The sequence below is a fragment of the Poecilia reticulata genome, chromosome 23 (genome assembly GCF_904066995.2).
Source record: "Poecilia reticulata chromosome 23, P_reticulata-male-v2, whole genome shotgun sequence".
NCBI classification, from domain to species: Eukaryota; Metazoa; Chordata; class Actinopteri; order Cyprinodontiformes; family Poeciliidae; genus Poecilia; species Poecilia reticulata.
Genome location: NC_088852.1, coordinates 1,624,500 through 1,642,104, shown reverse-complemented (window position 1 = coordinate 1,642,104; position 17,605 = coordinate 1,624,500). Strand labels below are relative to the sequence as shown.

At 42.4% G+C, this 17,605-nt stretch overlaps 3 protein-coding genes across 9 annotated transcripts in view; all 3 read right to left on the bottom strand.

Annotated features, from left to right (window-relative positions):
- Positions 1 to 70: 70 nt before the first annotated feature.
- LOC103460781 (E3 ubiquitin-protein ligase TRIM39-like) lies at positions 71 to 2,426 on the bottom strand. The gene has a single exon (XM_008403088.3). The coding sequence runs from the start codon at positions 2,009 to 2,011 to the stop codon at positions 626 to 628; it is 1,386 nt and encodes a 461-aa protein (XP_008401310.1). The 5' UTR covers positions 2,012 to 2,426; the 3' UTR covers positions 71 to 625.
- Positions 2,427 to 2,553: 127 nt separating this feature from the next.
- On the bottom strand, positions 2,554 to 9,583 carry kcnj8 (potassium inwardly rectifying channel subfamily J member 8). The gene is made up of 6 exons (XM_008403089.3): positions 8,826 to 9,583; positions 5,984 to 6,132; positions 5,735 to 5,895; positions 4,562 to 4,701; positions 3,708 to 3,924; positions 2,554 to 3,618 (listed from the first exon to the last, which is right to left on the bottom strand). Exons 1-6 carry the CDS (start codon positions 9,170 to 9,172, stop codon positions 3,376 to 3,378), a joined length of 1,257 nt encoding a protein of 418 aa, XP_008401311.1. The 5' UTR covers positions 9,173 to 9,583; the 3' UTR covers positions 2,554 to 3,375.
- A 547-nt stretch (positions 9,584 to 10,130) lies between these two features.
- Positions 10,131 to 17,605, bottom strand: part of abcc9 (ATP-binding cassette, sub-family C (CFTR/MRP), member 9) — a 49,060-nt gene continuing 41,585 nt past the window's right edge. For 4 of the 7 annotated variants that reach the window (XR_014086154.1, XR_014086151.1, XR_014086152.1 and 1 more), the window contains 5 exons: positions 17,141 to 17,244; positions 16,933 to 17,066; positions 16,075 to 16,137; positions 15,062 to 15,305; positions 14,285 to 14,421 (listed from right to left, as the gene is read on the bottom strand). Coding sequence is in view for 3 of the 7 variants with exons in the window: in XM_081604280.1 (XP_081460406.1) it covers positions 14,284 to 14,421; positions 16,075 to 16,137; positions 16,933 to 17,066; positions 17,141 to 17,244 (439 nt within the window). In the remaining 4 variants the exon portion in view is untranslated. Of the gene's footprint in view, positions 14,422 to 15,061; positions 15,306 to 16,074; positions 16,138 to 16,932; positions 17,067 to 17,140; positions 17,245 to 17,605 lie in introns of all 7 variants that reach the window. The other 3 variants (XM_081604280.1, XM_081604281.1, XM_081604282.1) reach the window with 1 other exon arrangement.

Below are 17,605 nucleotides of genomic sequence, written 5' to 3'. Positions count from 1 at the left end.
CAGACCTAAAAAAACAAAAACAGGATCCACGGAACAAACAGGAGAACATTTGATCTTTTTGCTAAAATATTTATTGTAGTCGTAAATTAATCAGATGATCTTTCAGTTGTGCCTAATTTTATTTCATATTTAAAACAATAAAAACATAAAATTACTTGCAAACATTTCTCATAATTTGTGACACCATCAACAGTGACATTGTTGATGATGTCACTGTTTTATAATAGTAGAACCCTCAAACCATCACATTTTATTTCACAGATAATTCCAAGTTATAACACAGTCATGTTAAAATTAGTTTGTTTTGCTATCTTAATTTTTTACAGTTGGCCAAAGTCACTTCTCCAGGCAGAATCACAGTTTTTTACACTGATCAATTAGAAACACCTTCATAACATAATTAAAAATAAAAGGAGCAAAAACTATTATAATCCCTGGACATTCCTTCATTGTAAACTTAATAATTTACAATAAGTTAAACTGAGACTGCATGAAGTTATTGTTTCAATAAGTGATATTATTTGCAAAGTGCTGAACACAGGCAGTCATCCATCCATTGCGTACATTCACCTTTGCTCAGGATGCGCGTCACCTAAAGAACAGAAAGTGCAGGAAAGCAGAGTTTCTAAAGATGCTCTTCCACTGCAGCAGTGATTTTCTGCGGTGCGATCTTTATGGTGACTTCGCTCCAGGTGCTGATGTATGGAAACAACCTGTCGGTGAAAGTGTGTGTGAAGGTGTGTATGTGTGCTCCAGTTTCTGCGTCTGAAAACGACAGCCGTCCTCCATCATAGTCCAGGAAAACCCGGATCCTTCTTGGGTTTCCCTTCACAGAGACGTCAGATCCCGGATCTGTTGGGGAAAGTGTTTTGTATTCTCCTTTGCAGAACATGAGCCTCCACAGTCCGGGCCAGATGATGCCTTTCCTTACATCCGACCCCACTAGCACACCCAGAACGTAGGCATCGTTTTCTCCTACCTCCACCTCCCAGCTGTGACATCCTGAGGTGAAACTCTCAGAGCCGACAACAGAAACGAAGTGGTCGATCCTCTCTGGATTGTCAGGAAGGTCCTGTTTTCCCGCGCCCTGCGTCAGACTGGTCAGATCGTCGGACAGAGTGAGGTCTGGATGGGCCGTGTTTGGATCCAGGACGACAGGACTGAAGGAGATCATGTCCTTCATCTTGCTCCAGACGTTGAAGCTCAGGTTTCCCAGATATCTGGCCTCATCGATCAGCGCTCCTGAGATCAGGTCCGGATCATCAGGAACCGGCTGCTGCTGGATTCTCTCCACCGTTTCTTTGTAATTCAGCAGAAACTGAACATCTTTTGCTCTCAGTTCGTTTTCTGTGGTTTTAATTAATCCTGATAGATCTGAGATCTCTTTGCTCAGCGCTCTGATCTTCTCCGCCATCATGTGACTCTTCTGCTCCTCTTCCTCCCTCAGTGCATTCAGCCTGGCCTCCTCCTCTTCCTCCAGAAACTGGTGAAGCCTCTTAAACTGCTCTTTGATCTTCCTCTCTGTGGCTTCAGCCTGAGTTTTGATGTGACCTGCAGTTTGATCACAGCTTCCCTTCACATCACGGATGAGCCTCATCCTCTTTCTTAAGGGCTTCAGGGAATCCTGCAGCGTTTTCTTGGCCTGCTGTCCGGCCTCTTCGGTGAGCTGGAGCTTGTGCTCGCCGTGCGTCTCTGACTCCCTGCAGACGCGGCACAGCAGCTGCTGCTCGTCCACACAGAACAAGCTGAGTGTTTCTGCATGCAGACTGCAGAGCGGCTCAGATCCTGACGCTCTCACCTCGTCACACGCCATCTTTAGAGCAAAGTCAGGTACAGGTATTGTCTTTGATGACCTTCTCTTGCAGACCGGACACTCGGTAGTTTCTCTCTCTGCCCAGTTTGTCTTTAAACAGGAGACACAGAAGCTGTGCTCACATGTCAGAGTTACTGGATTCTGAAAAATGTTCTGGCAAATTGGGCACAGAAGTTCTTCCCTCCGGATTGAAGCCATAACTCTGACGTTCCTCTGAACTGCGCAGACAGTTTCGCTTTTGAATAAATCTTCTATTTCTTGTTTTTCTGCCAGCAGCCGATCCGTTTGGTTACCACCTGCAGCATTCCTGGTGTTCCTCGAAGCATTTCATCATCCTTCAAGAGAAACTCTTGAATTTGATCTCAAAGTCGACGTTTTTGTCTTCTGTTGGTTTATTCCAACGTCTCTGTTGTTGAAAGCAGCAGGTTTACTTCCTGACTCACCTGAAAGAGGTCAGGGAGCCCCGCCCCCTGACTCTGATTGGTTGTTTCTTCAGACCAGTAGCAGCTCTGGGAGGAGGTGGAGATCAATCTTTTTACAGATTATCTGTCTCGTGTTAAGCTGTCATGACAGTTTTAACCAATGAAACATTTTATTTATTAAGATATTTTTGTTCACTTAATTTGTGCTTCAGGTTATAAATTCAGATTCTATCAACAGTTTAAGTTTGATACGAAAATCGTTTTGATTTTCAGAAACTTCTGCTCAAATTTGGACAAAATGTTACAAAAGAAACAATATTCATAACAAGTTGGTGCATTTATTGTCAAACACAAAAACACAGAAAACTAGTGATTGGCTCGTTATAATTACTGATAAAGGATGAGAAAGTACCTTCATGTCTGCACATCCAGGAACACTTTGAATAAGTCAGAAAAATGAGATATGAGATATGAAATGACGCCGTTTGAGGCTAAACTAGCAGTTATTTCTACTTGGATTAGCATTTTGATGAGCATGGCTGTGCAAATTAATATTTTCTGAACATAAAGTGCTGCTTTATGTTATTTACGTGGTTTTGTTCTGAGAAAACATTCGGCAGCACTTTATGAGAAGGAGCTTACTGACATAACAGCTTTCAGAAACAGTCTTCATGAACGTTCATGGCTGATGTCATAATGCATCAGTCGGTAAATAATGAAACTTTTAAAGCAAAGTTTCTCTAAAACCTGCATCAAAAGTGTCATTATTTACCAAATGACACTTCATGAGAACAGTTATTAACATTCATCAAGACTCCTTCATGTTCTTACAGATGTTACGTCAGTTTTATACTCACCCCTTCAAACAAAGTGTTACCAAACATCCCATAAAGGTGTGTGTGTGTGTGTGTGTGTGTGTGTGTGTGTGTGTGTGTGTGTGTGTGTGTGTGTGTGTGTGTGTGTGTGTGTGTGTCAGTGCAATCACCTCCTAATGAAGATAATAACAATAATAACAACAACAGACGCACTGAGACACGAGTCTGTTGAGGCGGGGATCAGGAGCAGGAGGAGTCCCGTCAGAGAAACAGTCCTGGTCCCGGCCCGGAGGAACAGCGCACCCTGCAGGAGGAAGGCCTCATGTCAGGTGACGGCGTTCAGGCTCTGGCCGCCCTCCGTCGGGGTGAAGAACTGCACTTTGGGCGGAACCAGCCCGGAGTTGTTCCTGCGCAGGCTGCCGCCGCCTTTCCGCATGGAGTTGTTGCGTCTCATGGAGTTTCGCTTCCTGAGGGAGTTCTGGTGCGACAGCTCGCTCTTCTGCAGCGTCTGGATCAGGATGTACGGCTTCTCGTCCAGCTCCCGAGCGCTGCAGCTGGGCGTGCTCACCTTCAAAACAGCAGCCCGCTTCAATTATGCTAATTAAATGAATATTGAATAGTGACTAAGAACATTCTTGCATATCTGTGCTCACTCACTTTAACCGTATTGCCGAACTTGGAGTAGTCCACGGAGTACACGCCCTCCTCCTCCGTAACGATGGGAACGAAGCGGTGGCCCCACTGGATCTCCTCAGAGACGTAGGAGGTCCGGGCCTGGGTGGTGATGCCCGTCGTCTCCACGACTCCCTCCAGGATGACGATCACCTCCAAGTCGCTGCACTGCAGCTCCATGGCCGACAGGTCGTACAGCGGGCTGAGCGGACGAAACATTCACAGAAACCACACGAGGAAAGAGCAGAAAGTCCGTTTTTATATAAAACATGAGAGGAAATCAAATTAGTCCTACATTAGTAATCAATTAGAGGAAGTAAAATGACTTCAAAATTACTTGAGTAAAAAGTATTTGATTAAAAGTCTAAACCAGGGGTCGCCAAACTACGGCCCGCGGGTCGAATCCGGCCCGCCGCCACATTTGGTCCGGCCCCCTGAACAATACCAGAGAGCATTCAGATTTTTTTTTCATATATTGTATTTTCCGATTTATATGTGGATTTTTCTTCGACCACCAGGGGGCTCTGTAGCAGGAAGTGCGTCCTGTAAACTGTGGGTGTTTTGTTTTGCATGGCGCATTGCTGCCATCTGTTGGACTTTTAGGGAACTGCTGGACTTTTATGTTATTTAATCAGTTTGCTAGCGGTAGAGCAGATGAACACACGCGTTCCTTATGAACGCCGCATTCCAGGTTTCCCTCAATGAAATATATACTAGTCAGTCCCAGTGACCGTTTCACTAACAGTTTTTGCCCATGTGCTTTCTGGGTAAAAATCAATCGTGAAACGCCCCTTCCCCCTCCCCCAAACAGTTTCAACCTTCAAAGTTTTGCGCTGAACCTGTTTTTGTCGATGACGTGGCAGATGATGAGCGGGGCGAGGAGGAACAGGCTGTTGCTGGCGACGGCGCTCTCGGTCTGAACGTCGATCTGATGGATGGGGATCATCTCGCCCTCTGGAGTCGTCGTCTTCCTCACCACCTGCAGGCCAAACCATTTCAACCAATCCTGAAACATTTCCCTTTTGTATGTGTACACAACAGATTAAAAAAATAAAAGACCTTGGAAAATATGTTGGATATATGCAACATGAACCTTTAGTTGGTGAAAATGAAAGCAAACTTTATCAATTCCTTTGCTCAAATGCTAAAAGTTAATTTTCTCTTTGTGCTCTGGATAAAAACAATCTAAAAACACTTAAATGAATCCATAAATAAATGAATAAATTATTAATTCAAATGACACTACAGTACATAAATATTATTAGCATCACGCCGCTAAGCTATCAACCTGTTCTGCTGAGCTAAGCTAGGCTAGTTAGCCATTAGCATGCTGCCTTTTTCTGTTTACATTTCTGTTGTTTCAACACGGAATATGTTTCTAATTAAACAAACTGGGTCTGTGAATTGTTTTGTTACAAAAAGATAGTTTTATTATGCAAAGAAAAATATTTGGGCTGGGAGAATATCTTTAGCTAAAGCTAAAAAACTAGAAAAACCAAAGTTTTTACCTGCGTTTTTCTGACTAATGAGTTTTAAACTGTGAGCTAAATGTTAAGATCCAATGTTCTTATATTATTCATATAAATATATAATTACACATGTTTTGTTTCTCTTTATTTATTCAGTTTTTAATATTAAAGGACAGACAGCAAATTGTCCTTATGTGGTTTTTAATTTCCATTTTCTCATAATTAGTAATCAAATGTGAATTTTATTTGATGTAAAAGATGTCTGACTCTTTTAAGGGCGGATTTTCTATATAATGCTCTTTGTGTACCTCTGTTGTCCATTTTATAGTTCCAATAACAAAAAAGAAATTATAAAAGTACTTAATTATTAACATTTGGCTAAATATTTTTTTCAATTCCATTATTCTTCACTTTAGTGTTGAATGAATATAAATATAATGTTTTAATGTTAGCTTGTTCTAAGAATCAGACACCAAGAAGAGCTAAAATACTGTCAACCAGTTTAATCCTCAGAGGTCAAAGGAGATAATCTAAATGAACAACCTGTAATCTGACGGTTGCTCCGATAATCATGCTCTTCCTCAGATCTCCAATGCGAATCATGAAGCACAGACGGTTGTTCCTCACGGCGATAACGGCGTGGCGGCTAAAGATCAACGTCTCCGCTCGGCGGTTCGACTGAGCCGTCTTCATAAAGATGCAGCCTGAGAACGGAGAAACGCCCAATAATGTCCAACTCTTATAGTCTGTGACTGGCAGGTCGTCTCTGCATCAGCAAATGAATGTTTCTACCCAGCATGACGGCGTTGATGATGAGTCCCACTATGTTCTGCAAGATGAGGACAGTAATGGCCGCCAGGCAGTGCTCGGTTATCATCCGACCTCCGAAGCCGATGGTCACCTGAACCTCGATGGAGAACAGGAAGGCTGAGATAAACGACCTGGGAAAAGAGAAAACACTGAGAAACTCAGGCATTTTAAACAAAAAATCACAGTAACACAAACCTATCTGGTTATTATTTTCATAATACTGTTTTACACAGAAAGATATGTGTTTTATTGTAGGTAGGTTCCATTTTGATTGTTACAGATCAATTGTTTTATCAATTCCTTTCAGGTCATTTCTACACCATGGAGTTGTGTTAGAGTTGGAATATTTTGGGTTGGAGTTTCCATTTTAGATGTTTCAGTTGTCATTTAAGAGATCCTGTATTCTCTGACACCAGTGGAGAAGTTGAATGTCATCTGCTTAGACAGAATACATGATATTTTAATCCTAAATATGCCTTAAGACGAGCAACAACAGTGGATGCAGAGTTCCCTCCACTGGCTATGGGTCACCATGTGTTGGTAGGGCGCCATGTAAGACAGGCAGTGACCCAAAGACGTTGGCGGTTTGATCACTTTATTGTTGAAGTTGTCTTGCATTGATCCTCGGCTGCAGAAGCTGGCTCCCGAGATGTGTTATACCTCTCTGGTAGGGAAGGAACCTGAGCTGGTGAGCGAGGTCGAGAGCTGGATACTGTCAGACTCACCTTGACGGGTCTGGAACCAAGAGAGGGGTTGGACACTCTCCTGCTCTGGAGTTCACCACTAGCAGGAGTGGGCATACTCATCGGTTCCTATCTTGACACCCACATATTGGAGTTTATCCAAACAGTAGTTCAGTTTGCTCTTCCTTTTTGGAGTCTCTGGAGGGGCTCCTGGTAAGGACTCCTGCTAGGGACTCCCTTCAATTGCTGGGGGACTTTGACGCTCACGCTGACTGACAGTCAGGTCTCGCTGACAGTGAGACCTGGAGGGGCGTGATTGGGAGGAATGGCCCCCTGGATTTGAGCCAACCAGTGTTTTGTTATTGGACTCCAGCCCTCGTCATGGACTGCCCGTAGTGAACACCAAGTTCAAGCATAAGAGTGTCCATATGTGCCGCAACTGAACGACAGACTTTGTTGATGTTTCATATGATCTTGGACACTCAGGTAAGGAGAAGGGACAAAACTGTCAACCGATCACTACCTGGTGGTGGAGGATGCTGGTCAATCCCAACCTCTGGTGCTGAAGCCACTGAGGTGGTTGAAAAGCTTCTCAGTGGAAGGATTCGCACAGAGGCCCCTAAGGTTCTGGATGTTGTAGGGTTGTTGTTGGCTGACATGTCTCTGCAATGTCAACCTGGATTGGCATACCTCTTAGTTGGTTCCCCAATTAAAAAATGGGGACACACTCTATAGAGTGTGTTTCTACTACAGGAGAATCACACTCTTTAGCCTCCCTGGTCAAGTCAAGTCTGGGGTTCTGGACAGGAAGGTCCGCCCGATAGTAGAACCTCGGATTCAGGAAGAGTGGTGTGGTTTTCATCGAACAGGGTCTTGGAGGGCGTGTAGGAGTTTCCCCAACCAGTTTAAGTGTTTTGTGGACTTGGAGAAGGTTTTCGACCGTGTTGCTCAAGAAATCCTGTAGGATACTCCTGGAGAGAGTTACCAGGTCATTCCTGGATGACTGGTGTCAGAGCTGGGTCTGCATCGTTCCTGGTGAGAGTTGGACTCGGTCAAGGCTGCCCTTTGTCATCAATTCTGTTCATAACCTTCATGGACAGAATTTCTAGGCACAGCCAAGGTGTTAAGTGGGTCCTTATGGTTGCCCCAGGATCTGGTTTCTGGTTTTTGAAGGTGATGTGGGTTTTTTTTGGCATCATCAGATCATAATCTATAGCTTTTCCTGGAGTGTGAAGTGATCAGGATGAAGCTCAGCACCTGCAAGTCCTAGACCAGGATCTTTAGCTGGAAAGGGCAGAGTGCCTTCTTCAGGTCGTAGAAAACTTTAAGTATCTGAGTCTTGTTCACTAACGAAGAAAAAATGGAGTTGGAGATTGTAGGACAATGGTGGTGATTGTTGGAGGAGTTTGTCACCAAATCGGTGGGTTGCCAGTTTGATGCCCCTCTGTCAGAAATTAATACTGTACAAGTAGAGACTATTTACTATCAATAGACAGATTGGTGCACCTATCAACTTTCCTATCCTCATCTGGGACAATTACATCATAGAGTGAGCAAATCTAGCAAGGCCTGAAAACAGAACCCTGTGGGACACCAGTTTACAAACAAGTAGAAACCTGGCAAGATCTGGTTAAAATGAACCACCAAAGTTAACTCACAATACCATTATTATTGGCTATACTTATTTGGTGTTTGCTAAATAAAACAATAACCGTTTCTACTTTCTTCTCATTATTATTTTGAGCTGCATTGTGTGAGAGAATCAAGTTGAACCACAGCTTTTCCCGAATATTTCCAGTGAAAGTTAGTTTGTGCCTGAGATTTAGGCAAATAAAATAGAAGCAAAATAGATTTTGTTTCATTAGCAGCCAATACAAACGAACACAGAGTTCAATATTCTCATCACAAAGCAGAGAACATCAAGAGAACTTAAATAGACGGATGCTGAAAAGTAAAAACATTCTGAAACCTTTTGGGAATAATCTATTTAAAAATCTAACAGGTTGAGTTTTTCTCCTCATCTTCCTCTGCTGCGTTTTAAACGGAAAAAGGAGAAAGAAGAGGGAGGGAGAGAAAACTTACACTAAACCTACTTTCACTGTTCAAGTTTAACTTTTTCACTTTTTTGAGAAGTTTCTTACTCGACGTCGGTGACGCAGTGGGTCTCGTTTTTCCGCGCCGGGTCCATGTCTCCGTGCGCAAAGGCCACCAGCCACCAGCTCATCGCGAACAGCAGCCAGCTGCTCACGAAGGTCGTGGTGAAGATGACGAGCGTGAAGCGCCATTTCAGGTCCACCAGCGTGGTGAAGACGTCCTGCAGGAAGCGGCCCTGCTCGCGGATGTTCTTGTGCGCCAAGTTGCACGAGCCGTTCTTGGCGATGAAGCGCGCCTTGTTCACGCGGTCCCGGAACACCGGCTTCCGCGGCAACCGGGAGGCGAGACCCGGCAGCCCGAACTCCTCCGGGATGATGCTTTTCCTGGCCAACATCTCGCTCCTCTTCCTCAGCCGCCCTGAAGCCCAGATCCGCCTCACTCAGTGCGCCTTTACGCGCGCAAACATGCCGAAAATGCGCAAAAGATGAAAACGTCCCGACTTGAGAGCAGCGCGCCGCCTCTGCTCCGCTCCTCTGAGGGCTGGGACAGTGTCCTCTGTCCTGTTGACGTCGTCCAACTTCCAGAGTCCAGTCCCGATCAGGACTGGAAGCTGCTGCTGCTGCCTTCAAGGACTCCGCCAGCACCGTCGGAAATCATACCAATTGCGCGTAACTGAGGAAATATTGCATTATAAAAACTATTTTAAGGCATAATTTTGACTAGTTATGGATTTTTAAGAACCGATAAACTAAAAACTCATCGGAAATTAGAGTTTATTAAGCTTTTCTGCTATTCACCGGGCCGATTAAATCCACATTTTCCACATCGTTTTCAGCTGAAACATCAAAATTATGTTTATTTTTGATGTCAAGGCTTTCCTTTATTATAAATATAATCTTCGGAATCGACCAATTTTCTCTTAATCTGCCCTGAATGATGATCGGCAGAATTTATTTCCTGCTCTTTCATAAACTAAAAACATAAAGAAAACCTCCATTTCAAATCGAATAAAAATCTTATAAACGTTGAAACAGGATAAATAAATTGGAATAAATCTAAACAGACCATAAATAGAAAATATTGGCAGAGAAATAAAACAAAACTGTTTTAAACGGCCTCGTTTCTGCTCGTGTTTTGCCTCCAATTAAGAAATTTAATCAAAAATAAAGCCAATAAATTAAAGCACGAGTCATAATTATGAAACATGGTGACAATAACATCAAAAACGGTTTCAACTCTCAGTTCTGTAAGAGCAATTCACAGATTTCACGCCAGAGGGCGCCATTTCGCAGCGTATTCCGCATCAACCTGCTTTCTGCGTTTCCTCCTTCAGCTGGAAAACAGAGTCCGACTTTACTTAAAACGGTTTTATTGTCATTTCATGTGTAAAAAAAAAAAGGTACAAACAATAAATCATTGTTTTATATTATTAAAACCCTTAGATATGCAAACAGAATTGACACATGCTTATAAAAATCATATAAAACTTGCATTTACCGTCTCTAACAGTCGAGTGAATTCAGAACAAGTGAGACTTTCTGCATAGAGCTGCTGATGTCACTGAAGTTTTTTTAATTAAGTCACAATAATTTGTTTCATCTTGTTCGTTTTCATTGCTGCCGTTTTTCACAGACAGTTTGTTGTGTTAAAGGAGTCCAGCAGAGACGAACGCAGAAGAGTAAATATGCACAAAAAAAAAACTGATCTCAGCTGCAAGGATGAAACAAAACAAAGGGAGAGCAACGCTGAGAAGTGAAGAGGAAAGATTTTAACATCAGTGAGTGAAAAAACAAACCTGGTGATGTTTCACTGAAGCACAAACGTCTTGAGATGAAACAGAAAAAAACTGAAATAATCACAATCTGATAAACTTTGTGTTTTCTCCTGACAGAGGAGAAGCCATGAAATAATATAAATCATATAAAAACAGTTTAACCAACTAACTAGAAACCAGAGACAAAGCAACGCTCCCAGAGAGGTGAAAAAATGTTGAATTATTATGAAATAACATAAAACTAAATACAGTAAAGGCCATAATTGTGATTTATTAGTAGATTTGACTCTAACAAGGTAAAATATGTTTATTTTAACTTGGTTAAAGCAAATAGCAACAATTTATATTTAAAATATTATCATAAGAGAACATAAATAAATGTTTTCAGGTCTGTTTGGCAAATGGGAAAAGGTATAAACTATGTTAGCAGTAATTAATGCTCTGCAGATGAGGATTCACCTGAAAACAGAAGAACAGCCAGTAATAATCAGATTATCAGAGCAAAATTATTAACCAATAGGAATATAAACCCAATGAAAGTTGCTTCCAGAAATGCAATCTTGTTTTTTAATTTAAAAAATATATAAAATGCTGGCAGCAGGTTAAATTGGCCATTAGAAAGATTTTAGTTGATAAAACAAAAGATGCAACAAAATGTCTCTTTAAATCATGAAAAGCTTTCCAGTAAAGTTTAACCAAAAGTTTTCTTCCAGAAGCTCAACTTTATTTCTAACTAAATTAACCAAACGTTTTAAAATTAAAGTTTTAACCAGACTTTACAGAAAATCACCTCTCGGGTACCGAAAGCCAAAAACGCTCCGCAAAGCACGACTGCAGACAGACAGCAGGGTCAGCAGCTGCAGGCGGCTGCAGGGGACGCAGGCGGCGGCAGGGTCAGCAGCTGCAGGCGGCTGCAGGGGCCGCAGGCGGCTGCAGGGTCAGCAGCCGCAGGCGGCTGCAGGGGCCGCAGGCGGCTGCAGGGGCCGCAGGCGGCTGCAGGGGCCGCAGGCGGCTGCAGGGTCAGCAGCCGCAGGCGGCTGCAGGGGCCGCAGGCGGCTGCAGGGTCAGCAGCCGCAGGCGGCTGCAGGGGCCGCAGGCGGCTGCAGGGTCAGCAGCTGCAGGCGGCTGCAGGGGCCGCAGGCGGCTGCAGGGTCAGCAGCTGCAGGCGGCTGCAGGGGCCGCAGGCGGCTGCATGCGGCTGCAGACGGAGCCGCGGTGCCTTGCAGTGTTCGCACCGACTTCTGCACAGAAACACGACCGACTGAGCGACAACATGCAGCAGAAAGACGCTGCAGGTGCAACAGATTGTTTCAGTCTGGAAGGTTTGATGCTTAAACACATTTAGAAATCGGAGTGAGAAGTTAAATTTTTTTTTAATTAAAAAAGCCAATTATGCAACTTCAGATATTTAAGTTGTATTATTTTAGTGGTGGGACTACATTGATGTTTGTAATGGAGTTAATTTCAGGGTCTGAAATCAATTAATTGTAATTAATCAAAACCAACATAAAATAAACACGAAGTTAAACTTCGTGTTGCCAAATTAATTAAATGAGCTCAAAGATATTTATTGCTTTTAATTTGTTCACGGAGCATCTTTAGAAATGTGGACATTAGCATTAGCACAATTAGCATTAGCTGATTTGCTAGCTCATTTTAGCACAACATGAACACAACAATAGACTTTTTCAATCAGATCGTTTTGGAAGCAAAAATCAACCCGCAGTGGGCTGAGAGCAGCGACTCTGTTGTCCGTTAGATTTACAGCCCAGAAACATGGAAATTCAAAGGTTCCGGTTTCAGGAATCACTGACAACACCCCCGCACCCCCAAAAAAGAACAACAAACGATTATTTGTGTTAAAATTTTTACCCAGTCTTTGTAATTAATTAAAGTTAACATGTTAAAGTACCAACTTTCTTATATTGTGCTCATGTCCTCCCCTTCCTGATGCCGCCCTGGACAACTGCCCATATCAAAAACTGCTTCATGGTAAGTAATCATGACAAACTGAGAAGATTAGAGGGAATATTTTCAGGTAATTATCAACCTTTTTTGTTTGAAAACAGTTTCTGGTCCTGAGTCACTAACAGACAGTGAAACCAAACATTTAACAATCTGCTGCTCAGGCTTCATCCTCTTCCTCCTCACGAGGAACCAGGTCAGTCGTATTTCTGCGGCAGAACCTTACAACAAACATGAGAGTAAAACAAAATAAAAACTTCCTTCACAGTGAGAAAAACAGCATGAAGCACTAAACACCAGCCAACATTCAAACCTTCTGCGTTATTATTGCTTAGCATCTGTGTAAAAACTGATAAAAGTGTAAAAGTGTTGCAAGATGTAAAAGTTAAACAGTTTAAAAAGAATGACGTCACAAAAGGTCCTAAAAGCACAAACTCAGCAAGACAAAGAGGTAAAACAAGTGGGGGCTCGTCCGGGATCACCAAAATCAGGGTAAATTTCACTAAATGTTTAAAAATCCAAGAGGCACAAAATCCAGTGACAGCAGGTTTTAAAACCTTAAAAGAAACACTGAGCTCATCTGGGACTATTTAACGTGGCGGATTAACGCACGTCTTCCTGAGTGTGTTTGCAGTTCAAAGACGATAAATCTTGGATTCTATCTGGAGTAATTCAACCTTTGTTTTTTGTAGAATCTGCTGAAAACAAGAAATAAAACAAAATAAATGTAATTAACCGCATGTCAGTCTTAATCTTGGACATATTGGGAGGCATTTTTATTGGTCGTTAAACCAAGAATAAGAAGAATTCATAGAGAAATATGGACAACATTCTAGATTGGAGAAGCCAATTAGCCGGAGTGTCCCGGCTAATCGTGGAGCTAATTAAAATAAAGCTCCACATGTGAGTGAAGTTTTAATTGCTGACTGTTTGGCTAACGACTTTGAAGTGGGGGAAACTCTTTAGCCTATGCAGCAGAGTTAGCATAGCAACCATAAAACTGAAAGCATGAGTGAGACGTTTGTTTCAAATCTTTTCCTGTAGCGTAAACAGAAGTGTGTAATGACAAACTTGATCCAGTTGAGGGCGCTATTCTACGATGTAGCTCATGTTATTGACACACAGTCGGTTAGCATTAGCATTAAATACCCGGCTGGTGTAGCTGCTTAGCGTTAGCAGAGCTAATGTTTATGATTAGTGGTTTAGGGTTAGCACAGCTAGCTTTTTAGTTAGCACTGCCCACCCGCTACTAATGTTGGACAAACTTATTACCACACAAGGAACCACAGCTTTTAACGTAGTAATTTTATTTTAATTCTCCACTTTCAGGTTTAATCACATTTTTTGTGTATAAATTATTATTTTTTTGTAGAAAATGCACAACTAAGATTTAGGCTAAATTATCTAGACTTTACGGTAATTTGGGGTTTGAATTTATTCTACCTCTTTATTCATCTAGTAGATCTAATTACTAACAAACTCCTGATAACTGAGGTTTTACTGAAAACCCCAAAACCTTTAGAGATGACGTATAAAACTAACTGAAGTAACGAGACGTCTGTGTTCAATGTGAGACTTTTCCTACAGATTGTGAGCATGGTGCTGATCCAAGATGAGATTAACTGGATTAACACGACAGGTTTCAGCTTGTCCACAGCTTCCTGCTGCGTCGTCGGTGTAGACGTGATGTTTCTGTGTGTCCTCGTTGCAAAAAGGAGTTTGAACCGAAGAGTCGAGGATCAAACCGATCCGTCGGCTGTTGGAGTCTACATGTCGGCTTTGACGAAGGAAGCGAACATCCCGTCTTCCTGCTCCAGCAAAGTGTTCGGTGTGTCGTACTCCAGGATGTTTCCTCGCTTCATCACAATGACCAGGTCAGCGGTTAGGATGGTGTGGACACGGTGCTGCAGACACACAACAACGGGTTAGCTTCCTGTTTGGGCAGGTTAGCTTCCTGTATCGGCAGTTTAGCTTCCTGCATCGGCAGGCTAGCTTCCTGCATCGGCAGGCTAGCTTCCTGCATCGGCAGGCTAGCTTCCTGCATCGGCAGGCTAGCTTCCTGCATCGGCAGGCTAGCTTCCTGCTTGGACAGGTTAGCTTCCTGCTTGGACAGGTTAGCTTCCTGCTTGGACAGGTTAGCTTCCTGTATCGGCAGTTTAGCTTCCTGCATCGGCAGGTTAGATTCCTGCTTGGGCAGGCTAGCTTCCTGCATCGGCAGGCTAGCTTCCTGCATCGGCAGGCTAGCTTCCTGCATCGGCAGGCTAGCTTCCTGTATCGGCAGGCTAGCTTCCTGCTTGGACAGGTTAGCTTCCTGCTTGGGCAGGTTAGCTTCCTGCTTCGGCAGGTTAGCTTCCTGCTTCGGCAGGTTAGCTTCCTGCTTCGGCAGGTTAGCTTCCTGCTTCAACCCATTCATCCATCTTTTCATCCGTACTTTGCAGAGAATTGAGTTTTAAGGATTTGTTGAAAGAAGCCGTTTTAAATATTGTTCTGTAACAGAAGTTCAGAGCTGATCAGAGAACATGCAGCAGTTCATTTGGTACCAACCAGTGGCAGTAAGGCTTCAGCAGACCCAGACTCAGACTTCAGCAGGGAAAAGCAGGAAAACAGACAGAAACCAGAGGTCGGAGGTCGGCGTTGGGTCTGAGCGGATCTACTTGTGAGTCCTCACTAGCACACCGAAGAGGCTTTCCTCCTGCGCCAGGAGGTTGGGACCCGAGTCACTTTCCACCAAGATCCCCGAGGAAAAGACCAGCACCTGCTCCGCGTCCAAGATGGAGGAGACGCGGTGCTGGAGGTCCGACGAAGAGGAGGAGGAGGAGGAAGAGGAGGGGAAGGAAAATAACGTGACGCAACACAGAAAAAGGAAAGCAGGTAAAAGAGGATGAAGTTTACAGGAAATGTATTCAATGTGAATGCAGCAAAATGAATTTAGTTTGAAGGAGGAAAAAATCAGGAGAAATGCTTAAAGCTGCAGTTTGTAACTTTCATAAAATGTATATTTATAAATTTGTTAAAACATGTGGCAGTTTAATATGAGATAATCTGTGGAAGGATCGATTTAATCCTCCTCTGTGAGCTGTTAGTCCTGTCTGAAAAAAATGCACCAAAAACAACCAATCAGAGCCCGGAGGCGGGGCTTAGCGCTGCCAATCACCCTCATGTACTCACCACTAAATTGTGCCAATGTTGGAAAAACAACTGAACGTTGCAGGAAAACCGTTTATCTGCCTTTATGCTAACTAGCCGTAGCATCCATGACAGGTGATTCTGGCTAACAGAGAGCAAAGGGGAGTGATTGACAGCACTAAGCCCCGCCTCCTGCCTCTGATTGGTTGTTTCTAGCTAGCTCTGGAAGAAAGCAGAGGAGCTCAATTATTTCAGATCGTCTCACATACCAAACTGTCGCAACATGGTGACAATTTCAACAAATATTTAAAAGTATATTTTTAACAAAAGTTACGCAGCTTTAAAGGAAAATGAAAAAAAAGCTGCAGATCCGCATCCATCTCAGCGTTTTGCTGCGTTTCCTTTACAGCCGAAGCGAAGCGACGACTTACTGCGATCGTAACGACGGTTCTGTCTGCGAACGCCGTCATCACGACTTTCTGCAGGATGTTTTCCTGCAGAAAACACAAAACATGACTGAGCAGAAAGCATGTGGCAGAAATATAATGTAGGATTTTACCTTTATTAATGCACAAATATGGCTTTTCAGAAATCTGTCTAAAAGAAAACTGTCACATTAATGCTCTAAAGGTTTTAAAGTAGCGTTTAATCCCAAATCCATGTTGAATTAATTATATGAACTGGTTAAAGTTTCAAAGGAAACCTTTACACATCCATCTGTGTCTTTTCTAAACTTCTATTTCTGGAAAGAAGATTTAAAACTAAAGTAAAATTCATTAAACAAACAAAATAAAAGTGTTTTTTTCCAACAGGGTAATAAGAAGTTTGGGCATTTTAATTTTTTTATTTATTTTTTACATAATTTAAAAAATATATATATTTTCTTAGTTTTTTTCTTTAAAATTATTTTAAAATACATATAATTTTCATATTATTTTCTTTGTTTTTTTATATTTTCTTTAATTAATATTAGTTTTTTTAAATAATAAAAGTAATTTCTTAAAGGCTGAAAACAGATTTCAAGTTTTTGCCCTTTTTTTGTCACATTTATTAATTATTTTTACTATCTTTATGTCTCCTTGTCACAACCTGCGCAGCTTTCCTGATTAATAACTTTATTCCGGCGTCCAGCTAATTAAACTTTAGACATGGAAACATAACTTCTCACTAATTTTCCATCATTTCTTCTGGTTTTACTGCATTTATATCATTTAATTTTCTCTGAACTGATGTGAAAAACGTCTGAATCTGCTGTAAAATCCTGGTTTTCCTCATGTCGGAGGACGAACCGTCGCCATGTCGATGGACGCCGTGGCTTCGTCCATGATGAGGATGCTGCTCTTCCTGACGAAGGCTCTGGCCAGACAGAAGAGCTGCCGCTGCCCGACGCTGAAGTTTTCCCCTCCTTCTGTCACCACGGCATCTGGACACACAGAGGCAGGTTCACCGCACCTGAAGACACCTGATCGACGATCGATTAGTTATCAGCAAACATGCCGAGTCCTCCAGGAAGCGATTTGACCAGGTTCTTCAGCTGAGCGATCTCTAGCGCCTCCCACAGGCGGTCGTCAGTGCACGTGCGCTCTGGATCCAGATTAAACCTGCAGCAGGATTCATTTACAGATTATGCAACAAACGGCGACAGGCATGAAAAAATCTGGGTTTCAGTTCGACACGAGCAAAGTAGGCGGAAAAAACCTGAAATTTTCTAGGAAAGCAAAAATTTCTGGGTTTGAAAAGTTGAGAATAATCTTAATTATATCATTTTAAAAATAAATATTTTAGAAAAAATATCTGCCTTTCATAAGTTAAACATTTTCAAGTTTCGAAACTTAAAAATGCTCAGAATTTTTTTTTCTTTCTAGGAAATTTTTGACTTTTCATACTCAGACATTTTGTAGGAAAAACTCGGAAATTTCTACGTTTGAAACGCCAAAAATTTTCTAGAAAAAAATTCAAATT